General features: G+C 36.4%; 1 protein-coding gene across 1 annotated transcript; it reads left to right on the forward strand.

Moving 5' to 3' along the window:
- Positions 1 to 26,465, forward strand: trpc4a (transient receptor potential cation channel, subfamily C, member 4a). The gene is given in 16 exon segments (XM_032576974.1): positions 1 to 622; positions 3,704 to 3,933; positions 5,384 to 5,602; positions 12,538 to 12,678; positions 12,950 to 13,126; positions 13,951 to 14,151; positions 20,743 to 21,088; positions 21,845 to 21,984; positions 22,078 to 22,278; positions 22,369 to 22,490; positions 22,970 to 23,165; positions 23,256 to 23,450; positions 24,034 to 24,075; positions 24,400 to 24,489; positions 25,523 to 26,126; positions 26,129 to 26,465. Coding segments are annotated over 15 exon segments (2,868 nt in total). The 5' UTR covers positions 1 to 622; positions 3,704 to 3,774; the 3' UTR covers positions 26,164 to 26,465.
- The last annotated feature ends 1,300 nt before the right edge of the window (positions 26,466 to 27,765 follow it).

Here is a 27,765-nt window from a genome sequence, read left to right on the forward strand (position 1 = left end):
TCAATGCGTCTCCAAGTGCGCACGACCCGTCTGCAGCAGCGCTCGCTCTGCAGACCGCCTGCCAGGCATCTGGAAACTCTGCGTTCATTTCTGGAACCACCGCTTTCCACTCAGTCACCCCCCAACAGGTGGATTAAGTCGAATCGGACATGGACATTGGTGGAAATTAACCCCAGGGGGTAAAGTGGAGGTGTTGCAGAACTAGGTCTGTTCTACCCTGGAAATTCGTGAACTCGTATTTTTTTAAATTCTTTCTTTCTTTTTCTTTATTTTTCTCTTTATACCGGGATTTTTTTTTCTTCTTGTTGTTTTGCGCGGTGAGATGATGCGGTGTTTTGACGCGCATTAAGACCGAATGGAAATGAAAACGCACGGAATCAGGATGTATTCAGAAGTGCGGCGAAGTGACAAAAAAACAACAGTGGAGGGTGCAGACTGAAGCAGATTAACAGAATAAAGACAAACTGGCTTCTGAGGGCACTAACATATCATCAAGGAGGCGCTTCTCATAAATCCGTCGCACATCTGCTCTGAATTTGAGAAGTTGAGATAGACATTTTTTTATGCTGCTCTCCAAAGGAAGCAACCTTGATCTTCGTGGACGATGTTCAACAGCCCAAAGGTTTGTTATTCAGTTTGTAAATTCAAAATAGCTAATGGCAGCTTTCAGCTTTCAATTGACCTGAACAGGACAGAAAAGCAACATCAACAACAAAAAATAAATAAACGTGGCATCCAGTTGAAAATAGATGCCACGTTATATATATAACGTGGCATCTATATATATATATATATATATATATATATATATATATATATATATATATATATATATATATATATATATATATATATATATATGACTGGTGTGATTCTTGTCACACCAGTCACATACACACCTGTTGTTGGAAAATTACAATTTAATAATAGTTTTAATATCACTGCAAGTTTCAAAGTGGGTCATTTAATATATTGTAAATCGTCTCAGCTTTTGCTGCCTGAGTGCTGCAACTTTTACATCATGTTATAATGCCACTGAATACAGCCATACACTTACAACTGTAAGAGTTTGAGCGAGTATGTGTGGGAATTTTGCAATCTGCCAATGCATGGACAATCTGCATTTCAAACTGTAATAAATTGTCCATTATATGGTGTAAGGTTTAGAGGGCTGAGGAAACTAGCTAAAAAAAAACAGTCTCAGTGTCGGTTTATTACATAATGTATATTAAGAAAAACCTATTTTTTAAAATTTTACTGGACTTCATAAACATGGAAACCAGCAGAGCTTAAAAACATTGTCCATAGATGTCTAGTGTTTCTAGAGTTAAGTGTATTTTGTTATTTAAAGTGACTGTTTTTTGTGCTTATTTCTGTGAAACAAGTAGAGGAACTTTCAAGACAAGTTCAGTGAATGAAATAGATCAGTCATCAGCTGATTATTTTTGCAACCTAAATCTCTAATTTTTAAGTAGACACCTTATGACTCATCTAAAACTTGTAGGACACCAGCCCTTGAGGACTTTAGCTGGACACCCATGACATAAACATAGTTATTTTTCATCCGTTTATGTTTCTTGATAATCAGAAATCGTCTCAAGCTCAAAAATGGAATTTAATAACATAAACTCGAGTTCGCTCGTGACATTGGTTGAGACACTAAACTTTTTTTCTTTTTACTATAATCCCTCTAAGCTAGGGGTGTAACTATCATCTCAGAACTGGTTGAGTTGTCACAATTACCCTGAAACATCACAGGGTAAGTCAGTAGACCGCTAAGTGAGAAAGAGCAACACTGAACATAAAATGTTCAGTAAGACACCATAAGCAAATTACTACTTAGCACATGAATTGGAATGGAATTGACAATATGAAATATACCAAAGGGTATAATTTAATTAAATGGCTTGAACATGAATAATATAAATAGTCACAAATTACACTCTCCCTGTGCTATCTATAATACAGACACACACAATTTTGGAGTATGAATGGGAGTAATTCTGGAATTCTGTAAAAAAAAAAAAAAAAAGGTTTCCTGATGCCTGCCTGGTTTCTTCCTGGAACAGATCTAGTTTCTTAGGAACCTATAATCTCCCCTTAACCCTGCAACACTGTCCCTACTGAAGGCCTTTGATCTAATGTCTCCTCTCTCTCTCCTCTTTCTATTATGGCAGTAAAGATTTATTTTAAATATACCTAAAGCAATAGTGAATACTTCTGGAATAACAACAAGACAACAAAGTCGGCAAAAGGCAAAGCAAACTAAGCAGCTGTTTAATGTCCAACACCTTCAGCCCCCTCCCACCGGGGAAATCCCTGGTTGTCCCATGTAGCAGTCCTCCCCTAGACACAGATAAATTAATCTGCTCATCACTCCATCACTCCAATGTATACTATCTACATTTTTATTCCAAACTTCTATTCAGTTATTTATTTACAAAAATGCATTTCATGTGCATGTGTGTCAGCTTAGCTAGCCAACAAACAAATGCTAATTAGGTGACATCTTCTGTCAGCTGAGAATCTAGCTAGAGCCCTGCAGGGATCTTGTATTATCCTCACCTTTCTTTTGCCATGGATATCATTAAGTTTCAAGGTCAAAACTTGTCACTGACAGTTTTCCCTTGTTTTTTTTTAGAGAAAAGTCATCCCAGCTTTAAAACTGAATTAATAAACCAAATGTTCACCTCATCAGTTTTAGTAAAATACCGCTGTTAATTTTGTAAATATAATGAAATGTTTTCTTGCTGATGTTTAGCTCATAGGTAACTTGGTACATTTTGAGATTACGACTCAGAGCCTAGGAAAATAGACACTGAAAAAAAGCCCACGGGTATCTTTTTTTTTTAATCACATTACTTTCTGCTAAAAACCCAATAATCACATATCAGGCATTCAACTGCTCCAGTTAAAGCACAATTCTTAGGACCTAAAGCTTTAGTCAAAATGTGCATATATTTACACATATGCTATGCTAATTATAAGCTGTTATTCTTTCTCCTTTCATGGACTAATTTGCTGCTCATTAATGTATGATAATGAGTCGTCCTGAGACCATGAGGAAATAAGAAAGAGTGGCTTATTAGGCACTGGTGAACTTGTACTTATCTAAAAGTAGTATGAAACTAATACATCTTGACTAACATTCATCATCTTTTAATTCTTTTTATACACCTTGTCTGACTCATGTTACTGTTTTTAAATGGGTTGCTTAGATACAGGACTTCATAAAAAAGAAACAATTTTTTGAGTTGAGATTCTCAACTTGCCAGCGACACAACATAAATTAATTTACTTGTAATCCATTATGACCCACAATGCTTAAGATGATCTTGTGTTCAGTTTATGGCAATTTTAGTTATTAATAGTGTGTTCTTGTGTTCTTTTAATTTGTTTTGAAACTGATGCTTACAAACTGGATTGGTATTTTAAACGTATTATAAAATTTCTAAGTCTGGTTAAAAAAATCAAAATCATTCAATACAGAAATATGTTATGAGGAAATTCATTTTATCAGATATATTATGATCCATTAATAGCATTACTTTTTAATGATCCGTTTGTAAATTCTGCTCCAGCTCAATCAATCAGCATAACCTTTGATGTATTCACCTTTTCTTCCTCCTTCTTTCCATACAAGTGAAAGTGAGCACTAACAGCTTCATTCTCTTCCTAACACTTTTTTCTCTGTTTCTTGCAGTGTGAAGTCCCTCAGCCTGGCAGCAGCTGTAGCAGTGTTAGTAGGGTGCCAGTAAGCTGAATCCTTGGGAGATGTCACAGCTGTATTACCGGAGGACTGACAGCTCTTCATACCGGGACCGCATCCCGTTACGAATTGTGCGGGCTGAGTCGGAGCTGTCGCCTTTAGAAAAAGCCTACCTAGGCGCTGTGGAGAAGGGAGACTACGCCAGTGTCAAACAAGCCCTGGAGGTTTGTAGAAGTGATTACTAGTATGTTCACTTATAAGTGGGAAAAAAAGGATATCTACATGTAGGAGTTGTGAACAGTTGGAGCCTTAAAATTAAATGGATTTAATTTATTTAATAGCAATGTTTATTAATAGCAAATACATAAATGCAACCAGTAAAACAAAAATAAATATAAAATAAAAATGTTTAATGTTTAACTTATTTTGTCAAAGTTTTATTTATCTATTTATTTGAAGATTTATTTATTTGAGGAATTATTTATATACTTATTTATTTCATAATGGTGTTTTAGTTTATGACATTTTTGTAAAGTTGCTTTATGTATTTCAGGGACTTTTATTTCTCAAGTGTTTTCATTCCAGGCACTTTTTTATTTAGTGTTCATATATTCAAATGACAAAGTAAGTTTTCCATTAAAAATATATTTTTTATGCATATTTTTATTGGGGATACTTATTTATTTGATGGAGTATTTATTAATAACAGTATTTAGATATTTATTTATTTAATTTTGAATTAACAGTTCACCATAAATGTGACAGACTGGCGACCTGTCCAGGTTGACCCCGCCTCTCGCCCGGAACGTTAGCTGGAGAGGCACCAGCAGCCCTCCCAGCCCCACTAGGGGACAAGGGTGTTAGAAAATGGGTGGATGGGAGTTCACCATACAATGGATTGTAATTGGAGTTTTTTGTAAAACATTGAAATGGAATCATTTACCACCATCATAAAAGCTGCTATTTTCCCATTTGGTTAACCACTTTGGCACCTTTTAAACCTGTTGCAGAAGAGAGACACTACATTTCTGTTTTCTTTCATATTTTTTATGATTTAATGTACTACAGTCTGTAGTAAACTTGATTATTAGTGATCCAAGTAACATTGTCTAGTGCAGGGGTGCCCAAGTCCAGTCCTCGATTGCTACCCTCCTCCATGTTTTAGATAAATCCCTTCTCCAGCACAATTGGATCAAATTAACTTCTCGTTAGCATGTCTCTGCAGAGTTGGATGAATCCTGTTCAGGGAATTCAGCTGTCTGGTTTAAGTGTGTAGGACCAAAGATGCATCGAAAGGTGCAAAACTCAAAACTCTCAAGGACTGGACTTGAACTAGACGTTTAAAAAATGGACAAATTTAAGCTTTAATAAATTCGCTCATAACTGCTGATTGCACTCTGTAGCAGACATTGACATTTTTACAGTTACACTGATTATCTCTACTTTTAAAGTGTTCCTTCTTCCTCTTTGAATAAGTGAACAAGACTTTTTCTTGTCCTATTGCCTACAAAAAAAGAAAAAAAAAAGATGATTCAATTTCCAGTTCTTTTCTGGTTAGTTCAAGGCAGTCTTTTTCCTTGAGTGGTAAAAAAGGGAAAAAAATCAAATGGTTGAGAGCAGCCCATTTAAAACTAACAAACTTTTCATCTCATTACTCCAAATTTTTCTATTCAGGAGGCAGAGATCTACTTTAAGATCAACATCAACTGCATCGATCCCCTTGGCCGCACTGCTCTGCTCATTGCCATTGAGAATGAGAATTTGGAAATCATTGAGCTTTTGCTGAGCTTCAGTGTTTACGTTGGTGATGCCCTGCTTCACGCTATCCGCAAGGAAGTGGTGGGAGCCGTGGAGCTGCTGCTGAATCATAAGAAGTCAAGTGGAGGCATGCAGGTAAATAGGAGAACAAGTGGAAAATGGGATAGTTTCCATCCTTTCCAAACCTTCTATAGCCTGAGTAGAGATTTTGCAGAAGACACTAAACACAGTTCTCTGAATCAAAGGCTCTCTTTTAGCAGCACGTAGTACATTTATTTCGATTCAACAAGCGGCAGAACTGATCAAAAACAAAAACACAGCCTTTTACTTATGGGTTTAGACTCTGCATTAGTGCTTGTAGCTTAAAATATTTGATAATTAGATGATAGACATTACTGGGAAAAGCCCTACCATATCTTTTTCAAGTAAACAACATTAATTGTGTTCTTACTTGATCACCTGGCAGCCTCTCCAGCAGTTGCCATTACATTATTTCTGTCTGCTATGTTTCATATATCAAAGGTTATCCCAATTTCCATCAAAAGTAGAAAAACATAACCCAGAATTACTTCTGGTTGGAAATATCAAATTAAAAGCTCTCCGAGCTTTGTTTAATAAGAAATTCTACAATTATATTGTAATTTACACCATACATTTAAACATCTTAGCTATAAAAAATTGTTAACAGACATTTCAAATGTAGATTTAGAAACTGATTTCCTATAATATTATAACCTCTTTCTGTTATTTTTTAAATTGATAAATCTAATAGGGTAAATAAAATATTTAATGACATATGCCAAACTAATTTCAGAAACACAGTGAAAGGACAAATGGAGCAGATCTTTTTAGACAGGTTTTCAAAGGGGCAGTATTATTTAAAACGGACTTTTTTCGGTTTTACATTATGTTGTAATGTTATTCCCTCATTAAAAACATACCTGGAGGGTTGCTTGGATTCTTTCACACATGTTTGAGAAATCTTTTAGTCTCCCGTGGCAACCATTTAGCTGTGTAAAATGCTTAGGTAGACTTAGAACCATCTTTGAGACACTGAGCAGTTTTTAAGCTTCTGAGCTTCCTCCTCATAGAGCACCCTTCTCTGCCACGGCCTCATGCAACTCCTTCAGACTAGCCATAAGAGAAACATCTGGTGGTACTGAGAGTCTCCTGAGGTCACATGAGCTACTTGTCATTGCGACACTGGTAAAGACGTTGTTATAAGGTTAGAAAGCATGACAAAAAGTTTGACAAAAAGGGCAAAATTCTATAAATAAGATTCAGTTATTCAGTTCACCTTTTTTTCCCCACCTTGAATATACTGAATATGTCAGCATATTCAAGTTGTCTGAAATCGAAGGTCAATGCTGTAAATTATTCTTAATAAAACCAATTTATTGTGGTACATTCTATTATGTTTTGCTTGTATACAATATACATAAATTATAATCAGATTTGATATTCCAAAACATGTAGCAAAATAAACTGCAGTTTTTATTTACATATTTCTATTCCTGTAGTTGGTGGGTGCTCCGGAAAGAATTAGTGGCATTTTAATATATTTCACAGGGGAAAACTGATTTAACACACGAGTAATTTGAGTTATGAGCTCTGTCGTGGAGAGAATTAATTTTGTATGTGTATATACTGTATGTGTATATATATATATATATATATATATATATATATATATATATATATATATATATATATATATATATATATATGAGGGTGTGTGTGGGGGGGGGGGTGTTGGCATATGTGTGTAAAAATAAAATACAACTCTAGATTGTGCTTCACAAAACCTTCCCAAAACTAAATTCTGTTTCTTCTGAGAAAGAATCCAACATGCTGAAATAAAGGACGACTTTTTATGTCCAATTAAGGGGAAACTGCTTTGTCAGCCTTGAAATACTTCAGCTTTCTATGTCATTCAACATAACCGACCTCGGCAACAACTAAAGCTGACAAATCCATCTTCTTCATAAACTCTGTTTTGCAGTAGAAATAAGTGTTACACATTGAGATATGATGGTTTTCCTTGAAGAAAATATGATGTACACTTTGCGCAAATGTGCTATTCTCCCTCTTTTATCATGAACATTTTGACAATACTGTCCATCTAAAATGTAGTGCCTCTTGTTGTAAATTGGCGCTGGCAGACAGGAGCTTAGTTCTTATCAGAAGAGTGCTATGAGTCCTTTGCTGTTACATTTACAAGCTTCATGTCCTGTTTGCTCTGCTTCTTACTATTGATGCACCACATCAGACAGGAGAAAACTTATTTCATCAGTCAGCTGCTGAGAGATTTCACTGCTGCTCTTGAGTTTTATGCAACAATCCATAAAGGTGGACTTAAAATGAATAAAAAATTAATAGTTATAATATATTTGCAAAAAATAAAAGCAGAAGCATGATTATTCATTCTCTTTACAGAAGCGGATGTGGAGAGTCTGAACCCCTCGCCATTAACATCAGTCAGCTCACACATTACCTCTATAACTTAATTCCTTTCTAAGATAGCGTTTCTTTGCGTCACATGAGTGAGCTGTGAAAATAGATCACTCTGGCACAACCAAATCCCCCCAAGAGAGGCCCATTGATTAGATTAAAAAGCTGTCTTGGAAAATGCATAGTGTTTGTTGCCAGGATTTTCTCTGAGACTTATTAATGGGAGTATTTGTTTTATGCTTCACTGAAGATGTGGATATTTATCTTTCAATTCTGCGGGATGTCTGGATGATTGGCTTTTAATCATCTCACAAATATTCCTGCTTTCATTTATATTCCACTGAGGACTCTGTGAATTTCAAGAATTTTTATGGTCATTTTTCACTTTTCTACAACCTTTCCTCTTCAGTTTTTTTCTCACAGTTATAGCTCACATCAATTTCCATGACAAAAATTAAAAAATGGTGAAATCCATATATTTTATTCACTATCTAATTTATATGACAGCAAAGGTTTTTGTAATATATTGCTTTTAAAAATACTTCCATGCTTGTCAAACCAATGGGCAAACATATTTTGCCTTTTTATTTTTTATGCTCTTAATATTTACTAATTTTATGGGTCTAAAATGTGCTAATATTCACCCTTTAAGGAGTTCCATAATTATCATGTGAGTAGAGATGAGCATCTGTTAGTGGCACACTTGAACTTATTGTTTCAGAATCACAAGGCACCTTGTGGTTGGTTTTCCCTTCTTTTTTACAGCTTTGTTTAATTTAAACACCATTACGTCAGGAAGGAGCAAAATGTAAAGTGAGCATAGTCATGCTTTCCTGATTTACAGCCTCCAGCTTTGTTTTCCACATTGCAATGCAAAACCTGAACTGCTCAGTGTCCCATTTTCTTTCAGCATTATCTAAATGTTTGTGATGTTGTGGGATGACATGTGAAAACCAGCAGGGAGGCTCGAAATAGAGCTCAGTGAAAACTAAAAGTGGCACAGACACTGAGCTCTTGCAGATGCTATTGTTGCATGTTTTATCAATTTGCTGATGGTGGCTGCTTCATTTTAATGAGACCAACAGATATGCATAACACAGAGGAGTGGGTTCTGGTTTCATCTGCTTTCTCCACAATTATCATAACTTCACATCTTTCAGTTTGCGCGCCTCCTGGTCCGTGCTTGGGCACATGCCAGGGCTGTTTGATGTTCATGATTTGAAGTCCGTCCTCCTCCCACGTGGAAAACAGAGTCTATGCTGTGGCTTATTAGATCATCCTCCTCTGCGAAATGCGAAGACTCTCAAAAATGGCCCTGTGCCACCTGACAAAGTGAAGACTATTGGGGTAAACCATACCAGTAATTAGTGTCTCCATGATAAAGTGACTTCTAAACATTTTATTTTTTATTTAAATGGTCTTAAATATTTTCTTTGGATGTTGCTCAGGGTCTGTGTTCCATGTCTTACCTTTTCACTTTACCTGCCTGGCTCTCAGTATAATCTCTGTATGAAGAAGATTTATTAGTCAGCCGTTCAATACCTTCTTCTTTGAGTTTATATCTATGTCACAAAAAATAAAGGAAGCAACCAACCTGTCCTGGAAAGAGGAGGCGAGCAAGAGAAGGATTCAGGAGTGATTTCATAGAGTTGTCTGGGTTGGCAATTATATCCTTGCAAAAAAGGTTACTGCAGGTAAAAATTTGAGAAAGTATATTGGAGAATGAAATTTAACATAGTAAAAAGACAAATTATAGGAAAAGATTAAAGTAAAATCTGACCGTACAAGTCAGACTAATAAATGGCTAACTTTGCACCATGGTTGATTTCTTTTTATTTCTAAATTGTATTTACAGCAGAACTAGAATTCAAGATATGCTACATTGAGAATGCTATATAGTTAAGTCAATAAATGAAAAAAATGGATACATGCAAAAAAAACACTTAAAAGCTTACATTGGACATCGAGAGCAAAGGGCTCAAGTACTCATTTTACTCCCCTTTTTCCCTCTCTGGCCATGTATGAGTTTTACTGAAGAACATAAAATACAAACTTCTATATTTTAGTGTGACAGACAAATATGTTTTATCTTTTATACATACAGTATGTAGCAGGGAGAGCTGAGTGAGTGGTAGCATCAATGTGGTCCTTCTTTAGACTCTTATGTGAAAGTAAAGAGAGCTTTATTAAAACCATGACGGGAAAAGACACTAATTCTGGGTGGATGTGCTTACTCATTACGCCTCCTACTGAGGAGATGAGAGCAGAAATTTCATGTACAGAGTGGGTGGGGTCTTGGATGGTGTCTACCTTGTCCTTGTTTCTTCTGTTGTAAGCGTCTGTGATGGGCAAGCAAATTTTACCTCCTGCTGCAGTTCACGTTGCTGTAGCAGTGTTCAGCTATTACACCACACAGTGGTGCTAGAGGTCAGACGGCTTCCCACAACACACCTCCAGAAGGAGATGATTGTTCCTGTGATCACCCATTTCCCCTACAAGTTGCTCAGGAAACACAGCCACTAATGAGGCTTTTTGATGATGTGCTGTTACTTCACCAAAGGTTGTTGGCGAGGTGCTTCCATAGGTATTTGACACAGCTAAATCACCTGTGAAGTTTCAGGACGTTTCTCTCCCATGAGAAACTTTATTAAGCAGTTTGTCAATGCCTACATTAAAGTTGCTTTCCATGAACAAAATTCACAATTTTTAAATTAGGTAAAAAATGTTGAGAAGTATTAAGATGCTCACTCAGAAGTCAGTTTGCAAAAGTCTTCACAACAAAAACTCCAATGAGATTTTTCTCTTCAGAAGTTTTCTGAGTGAAAAAAATCCATCAGAGGCAGAAAAAACAGGAAATGAGCCCAAATGCTTCCTTAATTAGGTCTTTTGTCCGTAGAAACATTGGAGCACAGCTCTCCAACCTGCTGCTCCGTAGCCTTATGATGCACTGCAGTGGCTCTCTGTGAAATTTAATAGGAAGGTTACATATATAATATTTCTCAATCAATGTGTTATGTGCAGTTTTAGGGATTGTGTAAATTTTTAGCAAAGACAATAAAGCAAAACAGAAAAAAGTCTAAGCTTGACTGTTGTTGTGTTATGTATTTAACAGACCTATAGTTCCATAGTTAACTATGGAACTAAAATGACTAAGTTTGATTAATCCTCATATTATTTATTCAATAAATATTAGTAAATATATCACAAAGATATCTTTATGTCTTACTAACTTTTTCTGGCAGAGGTACCTGGAGTGCAGCACATTAATGCAGGAAAAAATGGGATGAACTATTAAATCAACCCTCTTATTTCCCTCTTATTTCATTAATGAGAGTATTTGGTGTGCAATAAACTTTTTTATGGATGCTGCAACATTTTTAGCATAAGCAAGAAAAATACTTTGTAGTTATCCGACAAATTAAATCTTGAAAAAGTTCGAAAGTCAGCACCCTTGACGAAATGTGGGCGCATTAGTGCACTTCATAGGGAATTTGTGCATCTGCAAAAATGCTATTAATGCTGAATAATATTCGCAGGTTAGAACCACTGAACAGTGACATTTACCACCATCCTGCATGATAACATCAGACTATTTCCTGATATATTAAAGCAGCGGGTCTTTATAATAAAATAAACTGGTGCAGTCTGGATCAGTCAAAATCTGGTGCTTTGAAGTCCAAAAATACTTCAAGGGAGCCCCCAATCTGTTGAATAGCTGAAATCTTTTTACCAAACAAGAAGGGGTGAAACATTTCCCCATTTTAAACTAGCACAGCTGGATTTCTAGTTATTGAACTCATGCAGAACAACAAAAGTTGTGAGGCACAATATTCACCTGCCACAACTTTATTTTTTAAGAAAATAAAGTTCTTAGATCTGGTTCTAAATCAAATTATGCTTCCTTGAAGCTGGAAAATTTCATTTTTACAGTTGTTGTCACACATCAAATCCATTTTTCTCAGTTTCCCTATAGCTTTTCGAAGCAGCAGAGAAAAACTGATATCTTCCAACCTATTTTAAAATTCATCTTGGTAATGTTTCCTCACTGGAACTCTGACCTCTTCTTTTCCATCTGTCATGAGTCTGCCTCAAGTTAAAATCTTTACCCATCTCACATTTCTCTAAATAACTTCCTTTTTTTCCATCAGTGAATCAGATAATAGACCTACAATTAAAAGTATCAAAAGGGGGCAACTCACTGTTACCCACTTGTTCCCCTGAATGACATGAACATAGCTAAAAGGACTTAGCTGCAGTACGTGACAATAGGTATAGGTTGGAGGAGATTTTCTCTAAGCATATTTTCCTCTGAAATATGAAAGATACAGAAATTCCTACTTAATTGGAGACTGAACTCCAATTAAGTGTGCAGTCTCACACTTAATTCACCATTTTAATACGGAGGACATTTTCCTCATCTTGTTGGCCAAAGACGCCCTGAGAAAGTATTTTCTCCCATAAGAAGTTTTATTTTGGGTTTTGTGTTACATTGAAATTATTCAGAAAACAACTCAGATCAGATTAACTGGCTTCACAGTCGATGGCCTTGTGTACTGCTTGAAAAGTTTCTGTTGACATGTGTGAGACTGAGGGATTTTTTCCCTCCTCTCTCCTGAAAGGTTCCCCCTATCTTATTGGACAAGCAGTTTTCTGACTTCACCCCTGACATCACTCCCATCATTCTTGCTGCACACACCAATAACTATGAAATTATCAAGCTTCTGGTGCAGAAAGGTGTGTCTATGCCACAGCCACATGAGGTAAGTGAAATATGTATCTTTGAATCATGTTGGAAACTGTATATTTTATCTTTAATACATACCAACTGTATCGTTAAGGTGGAATTTATTGCAAAATGTGCAGATGAATTAAAAGGCCAGGAGCACGCTGCAATGTCTAAATATTACAGACATTACAGTGCTTAGCAGATTTGATTAATTCAGTGCTTGCTTTGCTACATGGGAAAATGATCCATGACTAAACACAGGGAAGCCTCATTAAAATGTGTCCACGATTTGTTTGATCTTGCAGGTGCGCTGCAACTGTGTGGAGTGTGTGTCTAGTTCAGACGTGGACAGCCTCCGGCACTCTCGGTCTCGTCTCAACATCTACAAAGCGCTTTCGAGTCCCTCTCTAATTGCGCTCTCCAGCGAAGATCCCTTTCTCACTGCATTCAGGCTCAGCTGGGAGCTGCAGGAGCTCAGCAAGGTGAGGAGAGGAGAGAGACAGCTGTTTGCTGAGCTGAGACACATGGTACTAAAATTAGACTTTAAAGACTTGATATATTGGCAGCATGCTCATTAATTAACCATGTGTCCTTTCCGAATCACATTATCTGAAAAATAATTGCCTGTGAATTGTATTTTTGGAAGGCACTGGGAAAAACGTACTGTTACTGAAGTAAAAGCTTATGAAATGAAATGCATACCACACTTTTCAATTTTGGATTTCTTACCAAAAAAAAATGTTTAAAAGCCATACTGTGTTGGTTTATCACATGGGGTGATAAATAATGCTTATTTATTTATCATAATGCTTTGATGCTTTATATTGGGACTTGTGAAAATGTGAAAAAAGGGTTCATCATCTTGATAGAGTTGACAGATTTAAGCAAATTAAGAGGCCCATCATAATAAGAACAAGTCAAATGTTTTAAAGTGGTGAGGATAAGGAAGTGTATTAGAAAGATTGCAGTGACAGAAGCAGGGTTAATTAATGCATTTAAAAATGTACATTTATTAACAAAAAATATGAAAAGATAATTTTCTGAAACAAAAACTCATCTGTAATTTTAAAGAACTGACATTTTTAGTGCCTAAAGAAGAAATTTAAATCTAAAATATAACTGATAATATTGTGGTTAGAGGAAACCAATTTTCCATTCCGAATCACACAGCATTAACGTTTAATTTGCAATCAGTCCTTTCGAGTTCACAAAATTCCTTTTTAATTTGTTTTTATATTAACTTATATTAGCTTTTATTTTGGGTCATATTTGTATTTTGTATTTATTCTTTATCTGGCTTTTTTAGGTGGAGAATGAGTTCAAATCTGAGTATGAGGAGCTGTCTCAGCAGTGTAAACAGTTTGCTAAAGACCTCCTGGACCAAACAAGGAGCTCCAGAGAGCTGGAAATGATCCTGAACTATAGAGACGATGCCAACTTACTGGAAGAGGAAGGCAATAATGACCTTGCAAGACTCAAACTAGCAATCAAGTACCATCAAAAAGAGGTATGCTGACACATAAAACTGTCACTAAGAGACTTTTCTTTTTGGTTGACCTGGGTGATTTATTTTATAGTACTGATCAAAACAAGCTTCAGGGAACGGAGCGAAGAGACAACAGAAGTGATTGCTTGTTCAATACAGATGCTGATTTTGGCATCACTGTAATATGCACAATTTTTAGGAATAAATTAGGACATTCACACATTTAATTGCATTTGAAATGGCTAAAATTGCACATGGTCATAAAAAATCAGGTGGAACATCTTTAATCATCATTTTGGAGTTTTTTTCCTCTTTTAAAATCTCACAGATTTAGCTTGGTGTGCTCCTGACAGTTGACCTAAAGTGCACACCATGATAAGATCAAAGGGCTTTCTGGGCGCTTCAACAAAATACATTGAAACACGAAGATTCATTTTAAGAACATAATTATTTAAAGAGCTGAAGAGTTGATGTACTTTTTTACCTGACTGTATGTCAAACCACAACTGTCTTTCATGTTCAATTTGACAATAAGAAAAGACAAAAACTATATCAATTCTGAAAGTGTAAAAACATTTAAACTTATTGCACAGTAAATGATAGAGAGGTGCCTTAAAAACTGTGCTTAACAATCAAGTGAATTGCAAACATTGCTTATTCTCTAAATTTGTACTTTACATGTTCATTACATTGAAAGTGAAAGATTTTTTGCATGGTACCTTACTATTAATGCATGAGTTCTGATTGTTCACAGTTTAAAGGAGGATGGATGTGGGAAGCAGAATTCTTGATGCACTTACAAAGTTAGGGGAAGGCTGAAGGCAATAAAATGTGCTAAATGGATATTCTAGTGCAGAAAAGTTCAGCTGACTATAAAGGTGAAGCAAAAATGATGAAGAAGCAAGAACATTACTCCCAGGGGCAATTTGAATTTCACTTTGCTTTTCTTTCCTGGGAGCTCTGTCTGGCTGACAGACCAGATGCACTTTTTGGAGGAGTCTTAATTTACGACTGCTTCTTCCACATTATATTGCATAATTAACATGTGCGCACACATTTACAGAAGCACACACACACTTGAAGATGAGTGCAGTTACTGACAAAAAGAAATTAATTGGCACATGTGCAGGTGGCTGTGATGGAAGACAATGCCCTGTCATCCTAATGGATCTCTTGACAAATATCTCTGTTCAAGGCAATAAAGCTCTTCTGCAAATTGCAAGGAGACTTTTTCCCTGTGACCTGGCACAAATGTGTCAGGTGGGTATTAATGACATTAAATATGTGCCAGTATGCTCTTCTATAGCATTGACTTCAAATGTGGTCAACTTTACTTACTCATAAAACACATTCTGGAACTCATAGTCTCACTTTCTGATTTTTGAAAGTGACATATATTTTATCCCATTAGGAGTTTTTAAATATGTTGATTTAAACCATGCTAACTTCAATAAGATCACATATATTGTTCTTGTTGACAGTGTGTACACTTAGAGCCTGTTGTGGAATTACTATTTTTGCACCAGGATTTTTTACTGTCTGTGTTGATGCGACTTACTTTTAGTTGAGCTTACAGCATATTTCAGTACAGTTCCAGTTTGTGTGCAAACAAAAAGATTTTCTTCTGTTTCACATTACAAAAAGCCTCTTTCCTTTGTATTCTCCTTGCTGAAGAAGGCAGTTTGTGGAGCATGAAAGGTTTTGATCTCAGACATGCCTAGATTAGAAATACTGAATGAACTAAAAAATGGCCTAAAGGCAACATTTTGTGCAGTTGTTTCCTGAGAACAATATCATCTGTGTGCATAACCTCCTCTAACCCCCAACACTTTTTGACACACAAAGAAGAAAGGTCCGCCTACAGATTTTTTTGTTCCTTCAATGCCCCATATACCCAGCAAATAGGGGGTTTGGCCCTGTGACACATCAAGGGCGGACTCTTAGTCGAGCTTAAATTGACTCATTTATTCTTGAAAAGAGCATTTTCCCTCCCTTTTTGATCTTTTGTCTTATCTTTCACCAATTTTCCAGACAAATATAGAAACACTTAGAATTGGCATGACACAGTCTGAATGTGAGATATTTATTTTATATTGCAGATGCTTTATAAGTGTGGCAGTGATCATGACTGGCAATTCTCAAAATGGACATCGGTGCCAATTAACCCTTGCTCTGTGTGCACTGAGGACACAGAATGGAGTTGTTTTGTATTTTTAGTCTGTATTATTAATATTTTTTTTTGTATTTTTAAATGAACAAAAATTTTTTTGTTTATTTTACTGCTGGTTTGATCCTGGGGTTTAGAAAGGCATTTCATAATTATCTGAAGACAAATCTCCACAGGAGTAACTAAGCTCCCACAACACTCTGTGCTTCTTTCAGCAGGAGGTCAAATCAGATAAATATTATTGCATCCATTCCCCAACATGCTTAATGGTTTTTCTGTGGACTGGTTATTGTTACACTAGCAAAGAAGGCTGGTGAGCATTCAAAAATCCAAGTAGGAATAAAATTAGTTTTCTATTTAATACCTAAAATAACCTGAGGCACTGAGAAGAATGCTATCAGTTTTATATGCTATAGTTTAATGTTGCCCTCTTGTGATTTTTTATAAAAACTGCAATTAAGTGTTTCAGCATTTTAAAAGCTTTAAACAACAATTATGGAGCCATTAAAGCTAGGTTAGTGTTAGGGTTTTGATGCAGAACATTTCCTCATAACAAATCAGTGATCCCAGTAAAGAGCTAAAATACAAGTGACATTACATTTAGAACACATTTTTAAATTTCAATTATTTCATGATTAATATTGAACTCATTAGTTCTGATAAATGCATTGGACTTTTTCAGCATCAGAATAATTTTTTGGCCAAGATTGTGTGCACAAAGGGATTTGCATTTTAAATTCAAAAGTGAATTTACAGTGAATGGACGTAAACTATAAATATTAAGCTTTATGGGGAAATAAAATAAGGATAAATCAACATTATGTATATGTTTGTACACTGACCATTTTTACTGAATGTATTACAGATCAAATACATTACATTATATACAAATGTACAGTATACCTACTCATGATTATCCTTGAAAACATTTGAACACCCTCGGGCTAAGATTTTGTTTCAGTAATGTGTGTAGATTTTATGCTCTTCAAAACGTTACAACAATAACATATTAGAAAATTGCAACATTTCAATCTACATTTTTAAGGTCATACTGTTTATCTTGTAAGACTGTGCAATCAAGACAGGCTGTGTCCAGAAGTTGGGGCTACTGAGAAATGTTCATGCAGGGTGAAGAAACACACATAATTTACTTATGAAAACACAGTTGCACACACATCACAATTTTCACTGAGTGTTGAAAACTCCTTATTATGAAATTAGACTGAACTAATAATCCCTTATGCCACAGAATGCGTGCTTAGTATTTAGACAATTTTATCTTAGAAATGTAAAAGTAATTTAGCCTGAAGAGTTTTACAAAACAAATCTTATTGAGTTTCAGTGAGCAAAAGCCTTGATGGAGAGAAAATGAGAAAGAAATGTTAAGATTCACATTAATTTCAGCTTTGAAGAGTGTGGACTCTGTGAGTCCCACCAATTAATTTATACTGAAGTGACTTTTTGGGTTCGAACTAGGAAATGTTCCTAAAAGGTAAATTCTAAAATGTTTCCAGATGCATGCATTTCAAGGACATTTTTTACTCATTTTCACATGACCAAAATATTCTTGATCTATTAAAGTAGCTTTATTATGTATTTTCCATGCATAGAGCCATGTCATACTCAAAATAGTTGAATTTACATAATACTCCACCTTTAAGAGGTGATATGCAACTCCAAAAAGCATGAAGAAACTGAAGCATGTACATTATGATTTTAACAAAAATATCTTTCATAATGATAACAACTTATTTATGCCAAATTATGCCTGTTGGTTTCCAAAATGAATACACCTGGCTTTCATCTACATCTTTATGGTAGCTCTTTGGAAATAAAAAAAATATATATTTTCACTGTTTGTCTTTAAAAGTGAAGTAAGAAGGTTTAGACAGACTATGTCTGGAGAGCTGCAGGTAAACTTGTCCTTACTAAGTTGAAAGCATCTGCACTTACACAGCAAAAGCAATTTTTTTGTGAGCACTTACAGACAGACAACAGTCGAGAGGTGCTTTGTGAAGAGGCGGTTTTTCAACTGGACTTGAGTTGTGCGAAACAGCCACCTCAGGCAAATATGGCACTTTACTGCAGCACCCTTTTCTAAGTCACTGTGACAGGCAAAAGAAAGGTTGCTATCACATGGATGTTTGCCTTGTTTAGACTTTCTCTCACTGGGGACACAAGATTTTTAGAGCTGAAATGGAAAAGTAGTTCTCTCTCTATTCAAAATGTCCTCCCTTCATGGTATGATTACTGTTTACTGAATCATTTCTGATTGATATATTTGGATCAAATCACTGATTATATCAATCTACGTAAAATCTACCTTGGACACTTTTCTTCTCTGTCTAGAATCTGACACACACTTGTTAGAAAATGGCAAGAATTGATACACCTGAGTCAGAAATGCTAACTGTAGCCTGCAACTTACTCTCTAATTGCATTTAAGTCCAAATTAATTCTGACGTCTACGTTTTCCTGACTAGAACTTGTTCTCTGAAGACTCTAGACTCAATTCAGACTTGAGCTCTAATAAACAGTCCGTCTTAAGTAAGTGGAGCTAAAAGTGAACAGGTAAGTGCAAATCTTTTGAGTAAATGGTTCTTGTCCACTCTAATTTGTTGAAGTGTATGCAAATAACTGATTGCTATGGTAATGTTATGTGGAGCATTTACGGCTGCTCGTTAATGTTTCATGACAATACCTGACGGTAAAAAGAGTTGATAGCTAATTCATACCTTCTCTTATTTTTTACTTTCACTGAGCAACCATTTGCAGTAAAACGTAGACAGAATTGTAGAGATTTTTCTATTTAGGGTTGTATTACATTTATTAGCCAAACAGGGGTGATTTATGAAAACCATGTTCACACTGGCCACACATCAAATGTTAAACTGAGTTCTGTATTAAATTACTTCACTTTGTTTAAGAACAAAATACCTTATAGCAAACATATTTTCCCTTTTGCAAGAAATCTAGCAATAAAGCACTTAAAACAGAGTGACAAATACAAGTATTTATGTATGTCTTCTATTTTTCCCTTAAACATAGTTTTCATATTACATTTTTAGTTTAATCAAATCACTGATCATTTATTTTTAAAAAGCAGTAAAAGGTTAATGATAGATGATTTTTATATACAAAGCGTAGCTGTGCAGTGCTACAGGCAGAATACATGATTTGCATTCAGTGTGGGAATATTCTGGTGATTAGAGACTTGAGACTTGACGTGGAGAAATAACTTATGAAAATGTCTAACAGCATCTAAAAATCAACCATATAATTATAAATTCTGATTCCCTTTTGCCACTAACACTTACCCTCATCTTTAATTCAGATGGAATACAGCTGTTTTTAAAGATACAGAACACAATTTTATTTAATAACTTTCTGACCTAATGGTCTGCATTACAAGAGTCAGCTGTCTCTTTCAGACATTGGGTGCAAGTTAATGAGGTTTTTATGTGACTTATGTAACAGGAGATGGGTGATTAAAAGAAACCAGCTGGTCTTTCCTCTTTTCTTGTTTTTAACATTTCTTTTCATCTTAAAATTGGCCTTACTGTAGACTGCATATAGTCTCGTTTCTTCATAAAACTGGTGTATTCTCAAACACCATTTCTCCCTTTCCATGTCATGGTTTGCACCATTATTGTTGCTGAAGCAGAGGAACATAAGCCCCATGCCCCAACACAGATAAAGGGGTCTGTGGTTCCCATGGAAACAAAGCTGCAGAATTAATGAATTGGAAACCACCAGGGTTTGTCAACACTTTGATATAAATACCCAGCATAATATTTTACAATATTGTATGCATTTATATAAATACTTGAATATAAGTATTTTAGCCCATGCAGTACCTTTAGAAATGATTGTCTACCTTTTGTTTCTGATTCATAATAAGATTTAAACCCATATCAAGAAGACATTTAATTTCAAATCTTTTACTTTGTAGTCTTGTATTTAAAGCACTGCTACACAACAAGCAAGGGAACAAAAAAAATGAGATATTTTTAGCCTTTGAAAAAATAAATAAATATTGTATGTTCCTGTGGATGAGTACATAGACTTCTGTGAGCAGAGATTATATTTACAGAAAGTAGAGATTACAGCTTCATTTATCTGAATAGTGCAACATTTTTAAATTTGAATGTGGATGACCAGCACTTCACTGTTTTCACTTCACTCACACTTCCCACTCCTTCATTTGTTGCTCAAGTTTGCTAGAGTTGCTAATTTTGGCACACGAATATTAGGTCATTATGTTATGGGAAACCAGAAAAACAACCTACGAGAGAAAGCTTTCTCATTACAGGCTTACATGCTGCAGTCTTACGTTGGCATAATGTATGAAAAAAATCCTCTGAGACACCTTCATGTCTGTAAATGAGAAAAAAATCTTACATTTAATACTTATAACTCTCCCCTTTTTTTCTCATTTTTGTTAGTTTGTGGCTCAGCCAAACTGTCAGCAGCTCCTGGCCTCGAGGTGGTATGATGAGTTTCCTGGGTGGAGGCGGCGCCACTGGGCAGGAAAATTCATCACCTGTGTCTTTATTGGCCTCCTCTATCCTGTTTTTGCCCTTTGTTACCTCATCGTACCCAAGAGTCGCTATGGCCTCTTCATCCGCAAGCCCTTCATCAAGTTTATCTGCCACACTGCATCGTACCTGACCTTTCTGTTCCTGCTGCTGCTTGCCTCCCAGCATATTGTCACCACAGAACAAGATAGGCAAGACCGACAGGGCCCTCCACCGACCACTGTAGAGTGGATGATTCTACCATGGGTGCTGGGTGAGTATCGTATAGAATGATCTCCTTGTGTAAAAGCACTGGCACTGAAACAACCAGTGCCTTTGAACTAATTTTTATGACTTCACAAAAACAAATTTCAGTGACTTTGATAATGGAAGCAGCTATCACTCTAATTATGCTTCCAAGTCTTCTGGGTCCTTATTTTGGCCTATTCTTCCTCACAAAATAGCTCAGCAACTGACAGATTGTATGGAGATCATTTCTGACCATCATGTTTCTGTTCTGGCCACAGATTCCCAATGCTGTTGTCAGGGTGAAAACACTACTGAGTGCCAGTTATCCCCCACAAAAACATTTTACATATTTGCCATAAAGTTACATTTTAATCTTTGGACTTTGACATGTTGATGGAGATAGATGGCCCATTTGAATTGGGTGTGTTGGAGTAGAGATGTCTAAAACTGGCATGAAACTGACCTTCGAGGACTGGAGCTGGACACCCATGATTTAAAGAAATCTGAGTAAATGGGGTTGAATACAAATGGACATCATACTTTGCAAGTTCCTTTTTTTTAAATAACTTTCTCTTTAACTAAATTCATATTGATTCAACACATAAAACAGCAATAGATTTTCTTCAAGTTTCAGATTATAATGTGGTAAGATGATAAAAACTAAAGGGTTAAGGATACTTTTGTGAAGCAAAGTATTTAATCAATAAGTCTTCTACTTTCATTCCCTTACATACCTCAGTCTGTCAGTCAAATATTTTATCAATTTTATGTCTTTTCTTAGGATTTATTTGGGCAGAGATCAAGCAAATGTGGGATGGTGGTTTCCAGGACTACGTCCATGACTGGTGGAACTTGATGGATTTTGTCATGAACTCTCTTTACCTGGCCACTATATCCCTCAAGATTGTAGCCTACACCAAGGTAATGATGGTCTATGAAGGGCAGTAAAACTGTCAGTGTGAGTTATCTTTTGTGCTTCATTTCATATTCCATCTTTTCTTCTTCCTTATTTAGTACAGTGGTACTAAACCCAGGAACCAGTGGGAAATGTGGCACCCCACTTTAGTAGCTGAGGCAGTGTTTGCCATTGCAAACATATTCAGTTCCCTGCGCCTCATCTCCCTCTTCACCGCTAATTCCCATCTGGGGCCTCTGCAGATCTCACTCGGCCGAATGCTACTGGATATTCTGAAGTTCCTTTTTATTTACTGTCTGGTAAACTCAACAAATGCTTCCAGATAAACAGGAGGTCTGCAGTAGATGTGCACAGTGGGACAGGACATTTGACATTTGCTCTTTCTTCAGGTTCTCCTGGCCTTCGCTAATGGGCTTAACCAGCTGTACTTTTACTATGAGACAAAAGCTTCAGAAGAGAAAGGAAAATGCAAAGGGATCCGCTGTGTAGAGCAGAACAATGCTTTCTCCACGTGAGTTACTGCATGTGTGATGCTGTGAAAAACAGTGTTATAGAAAATGACTTTTTCTTGTGTAAACTGTTACTGAGATGAAAATATGTGAAAGGCTTTCTGTTGCTAAGAGAACAGCAACAGAAAGCCGGGCTGCAGTTGATTATGGCGGATGCAAAGGATGATTAAACTTGTTTGAACCCTGAGTCATGCTGCAAATTTTCTGTGGTATGTTTAAGTTCTTAAATTATTACTTGAAATGACAATGCATTATGTACTACCTGCTACAGCATGTTACAGCCCCAAAGTTCAAAGTAGACATATACCAACAAAAAGTCATTTGACTGATGTTCATGTTAGTGATCAAAGTCCAGGCCTAAATCAATATGAAAAGCAGTGATGGGTCTTCAAAATTGATGATCAAAGATTCTTTCCATTTATTCTCCTTGAACGACAAGCTATTTTGCAAAGGAAATTGAGCATTTCCAAATCTCTTGCAGGTTGTTTGAGACCCTACAATCCCTTTTCTGGTCTATCTTTGGACTAATCAGCCTCTATGTAACCAATGTGGATCCAGACCACCAATTTACTGAATTTGTTGGTGCCACCATGTTTGGGACATACAACATAATTTCCCTGGTGGTGCTCCTCAACATGCTGATAGCCATGATGAATAACTCTTACCAGCACATTGCTGTGAGTACATGACATAATACATGTAGAAGAAAAACATCACAATACTCAGCCCAGTATATGTTTTTTAAATATACTTAAATCTGTTTGTAGGACCATGCAGACATTGAATGGAAGTTCGCAAGAACAAAGTTGTGGATGAGTTACTTTGAGGAGGGCGCCACGGTTCCCGCCCCTTTCAACATTATTCCGAGCCCCAAAACATTCTGGTACCTCATGTGTTGGATCAAGAGACAAGTGTGTAAGAGGACTCGGTCCAAGAGAACCAAAAGCTTTGGAACTCTTGGAGTAAGTTGGTATGGCGGACATGATGGCATGCTTTCACTATCAAATAACCTACACTTCTCAATACATATTTATGTAAAGATGATTGTTGTTAAAAATTCTTTGTGAAGAAAACACAGTTTAGGTCTTTGAATCAGGAGACATTACAGTACACTGGTTACCTCATATATGGAAGCTATTAGTCTTTTACATAGTAAACCAGGATTTGTCTACACACCTTTGCTACATACCCAATCCCAACACCTCACCACCCCGTACTTCTTCTGGAAGACTAATGTGAACAACAAAGAAAATTTACAAATCAACAATGAAAAAAAAAACAAAAATAAAAACAAGATGTTTAAGAGAAAGCAGTAAGATGCCTTTCACTTCTTGCATTGCCTTTCCTCCTTTGCAGGTAAAATTAGGTTTAATGTTATAATATTTTGTTGCATCACCATTTTAAGGCAGTCACAGTGAGGCATCTTGTAGAGTTAAATAACTACTAATTTAAAACTGTAATGTTATAAGGACTATCCAGATTAGATTTACTTTATTTTTCTTTACTTTTTCTTATTGAACATGAATGTTTCTGATGTCCATGTAGAGACGGGCTGCGGAAAACGTGAGGATAAACCATCAATATCAGGTAAAAACAATATCTCTTACATCAATCTGAATACCGTGACTTGCAGGGTTGTTTGTGTGCATTAAGGAAACTTGTTCTGCCCCTTGACGTCCTTTTTGCACATCTGACTTCAATCTGAGCACACACTGTCACGTTCAGCAGGACTGGCAATTACAGCCAGCAGGTTATTTATCATCATTCTCTGCCAAGGATTTCCTATTTGCCCACATCCGCAGGGGGTCATGACAGCATCTGCATAGAAAATGTTGCTATGGATAGATTTTACTTTCTGTGTATAACTTTTTTTCTCTTGCATTTTGATGAAGCATTTTCCTCTTGTTTTAGGAGGTATTGAGGAACCTGGTAAAACGTTATGTGGCTGCAATGATCAGAGATGCTAAGACAGAAGAGGGCCTGACTGAAGACAACTTCAAGGTAAGATCAGGTCCCACTCATTATAAATAACCATAAGCAGTTATTTTTAGTATTTCTATCTATAGCAGATCAAACGTTTTCCATCCCTGGTAGAGTCAAATCTACTTAGATAAATTGCTTGTCAGACTGAGAGCGGTAATTTATGGCATATTTTGCAGACAATTGTTTACCTGACACACAGCAGTACTATTTTGGTTCTCTGTAACAAATCTAATGTTGCTCCGTCACATCATTTGTTTTTGTTATGACCTAATTAGCAAGAAAGACATAGCAAGTAATCTCCTGGTCTATCTGCAAGAGATAGCCACATATGTACTAACATACAGTATATGCACAAATACTAACAGGAAGCACCAAGTGCTTAGACTGGACTGAGTTAGAACAAAATAAGCAATTTTTATGAAGGGCGGACAGATTTCTCTGAAATATATATTTTTTATTTTTTAAAGCAAATTTTTGTAAAGTCATGATTGCCAATAGTTGCCTTACCTATTGTGGAAAGATATTGCTGTGAGATTGTTGGAGAAGTAAATACATCATTGGAGAAAAGGAAATTAACAAGCTAATGAGACATTCATAGTATTAATCTGCCTCATCAGCGATTGTAATAGGAGGATAATCATAAAAACAGTCACTGGTCCTGGTAAGCAGAGGAATATACCATCTCCAATACTGTCACACCACCAGTTATGTTTGTGTGACAGCATTGCATGTGCAAGAGGATGTTTGTTTTTAAGAAGAAGACCAACTAAAACAAATAAATATCTTCTATTGGTGGCATGTATGTAAGGGGTACGTTATATGATTAGTATTTTTTTAAATGTCTGGCTTATTTTTCTAAACAAAAAACAAGATCATTGGTATCTAGGTATCTAGATCATTGGTATCAAGGGCGATGTCAGGGGGTACTTTGAAACTCTTTTTAAGTCTTTTAAAAATAATATTTCCCAAGATAGTTTTCTATAACCACTGTAACAAATAATTAAAGATAAGCATTATTTATTTCAGAGTGACTTTTTCTTTGCTCTCTCAGGAGTTGAAACAAGATATTTCCAGCTTCCGCTATGAGGTGATGGGCATGATGAAGACGGGGAAGCCTGCTCTACAGGGCGCGATGGCCAGTTCCAGTTCAGTGGAATCCAGTCTTGCTTATCCAAATTCCTCGCTCAAAATTTCCCCTGGCCTTCCGGCCAGCCAGGCAAAAAGCAAGCTCAACCGATTCAAGATCACTGCATCCATCCTCAAACAAACCAGTTCTCTTGCTTCACCCAGGCCTCCTGAAGCATCCAACGGTCTTCCTAATGGACTCTTGGCGTCAGATGAGGGTTGCAGTGAACCATCAAGCCAGCGGAGAAACTGCTCCAAAGATGTTAGTGACTTTAGTTTGTTTCAAAAACGCCACTGGAGTGGTAAAGAAGTCCCATCAGGGTCAGGCGAGGTTCTGAGAGAGATGTACTCTCTGTCAGAGGAGGCAGGAGAGTCAGGGGGTTCAGACACAGAAGAGGAGAGTAAGGAGGATACAGCTAAGGCTGAAGAAAAACTGCTGGTGAATAAATCGGATGAAGACTTTCCAGAGAATAAAAAAGAGCTAAACATTAACAGAAGCCTTGAATGTGAAGATAAACAACCTGAAGAAGAGAAAAAAAATCTAGCTCCACAAGAAAGGAACCATGATATATGAAGATGCATGAAGTGCCCTGCAAAAACATTTCTGTCCTATAGATTATTTCATGTTGCAGTCACAAACCAACACCCAATAATTGTGAAGTGATGAGCATTTGTATTTAGGTTCCTTTTTCTCTAATACCCCTAAAAAAAAATTTGTGGAAATAACTGTCTTCAGACATCAGCTTACTACAAAGTGTGGTGATATTCAGAGAACTAGCTGAGAGGAGCTGAAAAGATCCACAGACAGATTATATCTGTGAGAATAATTTGATAGGATAGCTATTTGTCATGCACATTACAAATCTGGCCTTTGGGGCGTGCCGTGGTTGCGTAGGGGTTAGCGCGACCCGTATTTGGAGGCCTTGAGTCCTCGACGCGGCCGTCGCGGGTTCGACTCCCGGACCCGACGATACTTGCTGCATGTCTTCCCCCTTCTCCTTCCCTGTTTCCTGTCAGCCTACTATCACATAAGGGACACTAGAGCCCACAAAAGACCCCCTGGAGGGGTAAACAAAACAAAAAATCTGGCCTTTAAGGAAAAGCAATAGGAACAAAATCATTGTTGAGAAAAAGTAATAAAAACTCCTATTTAAGGTTTTGTAACAAGTCATGCAGGGGACCCAGTAAACATGTATAAGTTTCTTTGGCCAAATTAAATCAAAACTGAACATGCATCAATGGTTTTATCATTGTTGTGGTATACCATATAAATGGTCAAAAAAGAAATAGATGTTTGTGGTTGCAACATAAAATGTAAATAAATATCAGGGAGCATGAATATTTTTGCAAGACACTTATAACTACAGGCCACACTGTTCTGAAGACAAAAGGACTGACAATCAGGACAGGTTTTGGAACAGGAATGTTTGCCATGACTTTTACAGAGTACGTTCTCCAGCTGTTGTTAGACTAATGATTAGTTTGATTGTTGGGGATTTGGAACAGCTTTTAGATTAAGTGATTTAGATCAGCAGAGAAAATGCAGCAAAGGTAACCGAGGATTAACGAGCCCGATATGATCATTTCATCTTATCTCTTCCTCAAAGATGATCGAAAAATAATTATTCCCCAAAACACACTATTCCCTTTTAATCATCCTTTATTTTCCTTATTCTTATCAGAAATGTGTATTTTGTTCAAATTATCCTGTTAGCCCTGTCCTTAAACAATCTCTCTACCTCTTTTCCTTTTATCTCTACACTCCTTTACCTCCCTGCATCCTTATCTCACTAGAGCAATAGATGTGCTGTTTTCAACCTGACTTTCTGCCTTACACGGTCTGTTTCTGCACTTTACACAATTTAAAACGACATTCAGTCTTTCACAGATGTGTCAAGCTCTCATCATGCACAGATTCTGTCAGTGTTTTTCTATGCAAAAACCTTGGATTGTTATTCATGTCATTCTGACGGGGAATATTCTCTTATGTAGAACATAAAAAATGTGAACAGAGCCTATGAGCTATTTCAGACTACACACTTTCCATGTCTCATCTCTTTAACAGAGAAGTAACTTGTTGTTTTTGATAGGATATCTTTCTAAGATGTGCTGTTAGTTAAAATAAATGGAAACCATTTAAAAGAAATCAGAATAAATTCAAAATAAAAA

The sequence above is a fragment of the Xiphophorus hellerii genome, chromosome 11 (genome assembly GCF_003331165.1).
Source record: "Xiphophorus hellerii strain 12219 chromosome 11, Xiphophorus_hellerii-4.1, whole genome shotgun sequence".
In the NCBI taxonomy this organism is placed as follows: domain Eukaryota; kingdom Metazoa; phylum Chordata; class Actinopteri; order Cyprinodontiformes; family Poeciliidae; genus Xiphophorus; species Xiphophorus hellerii.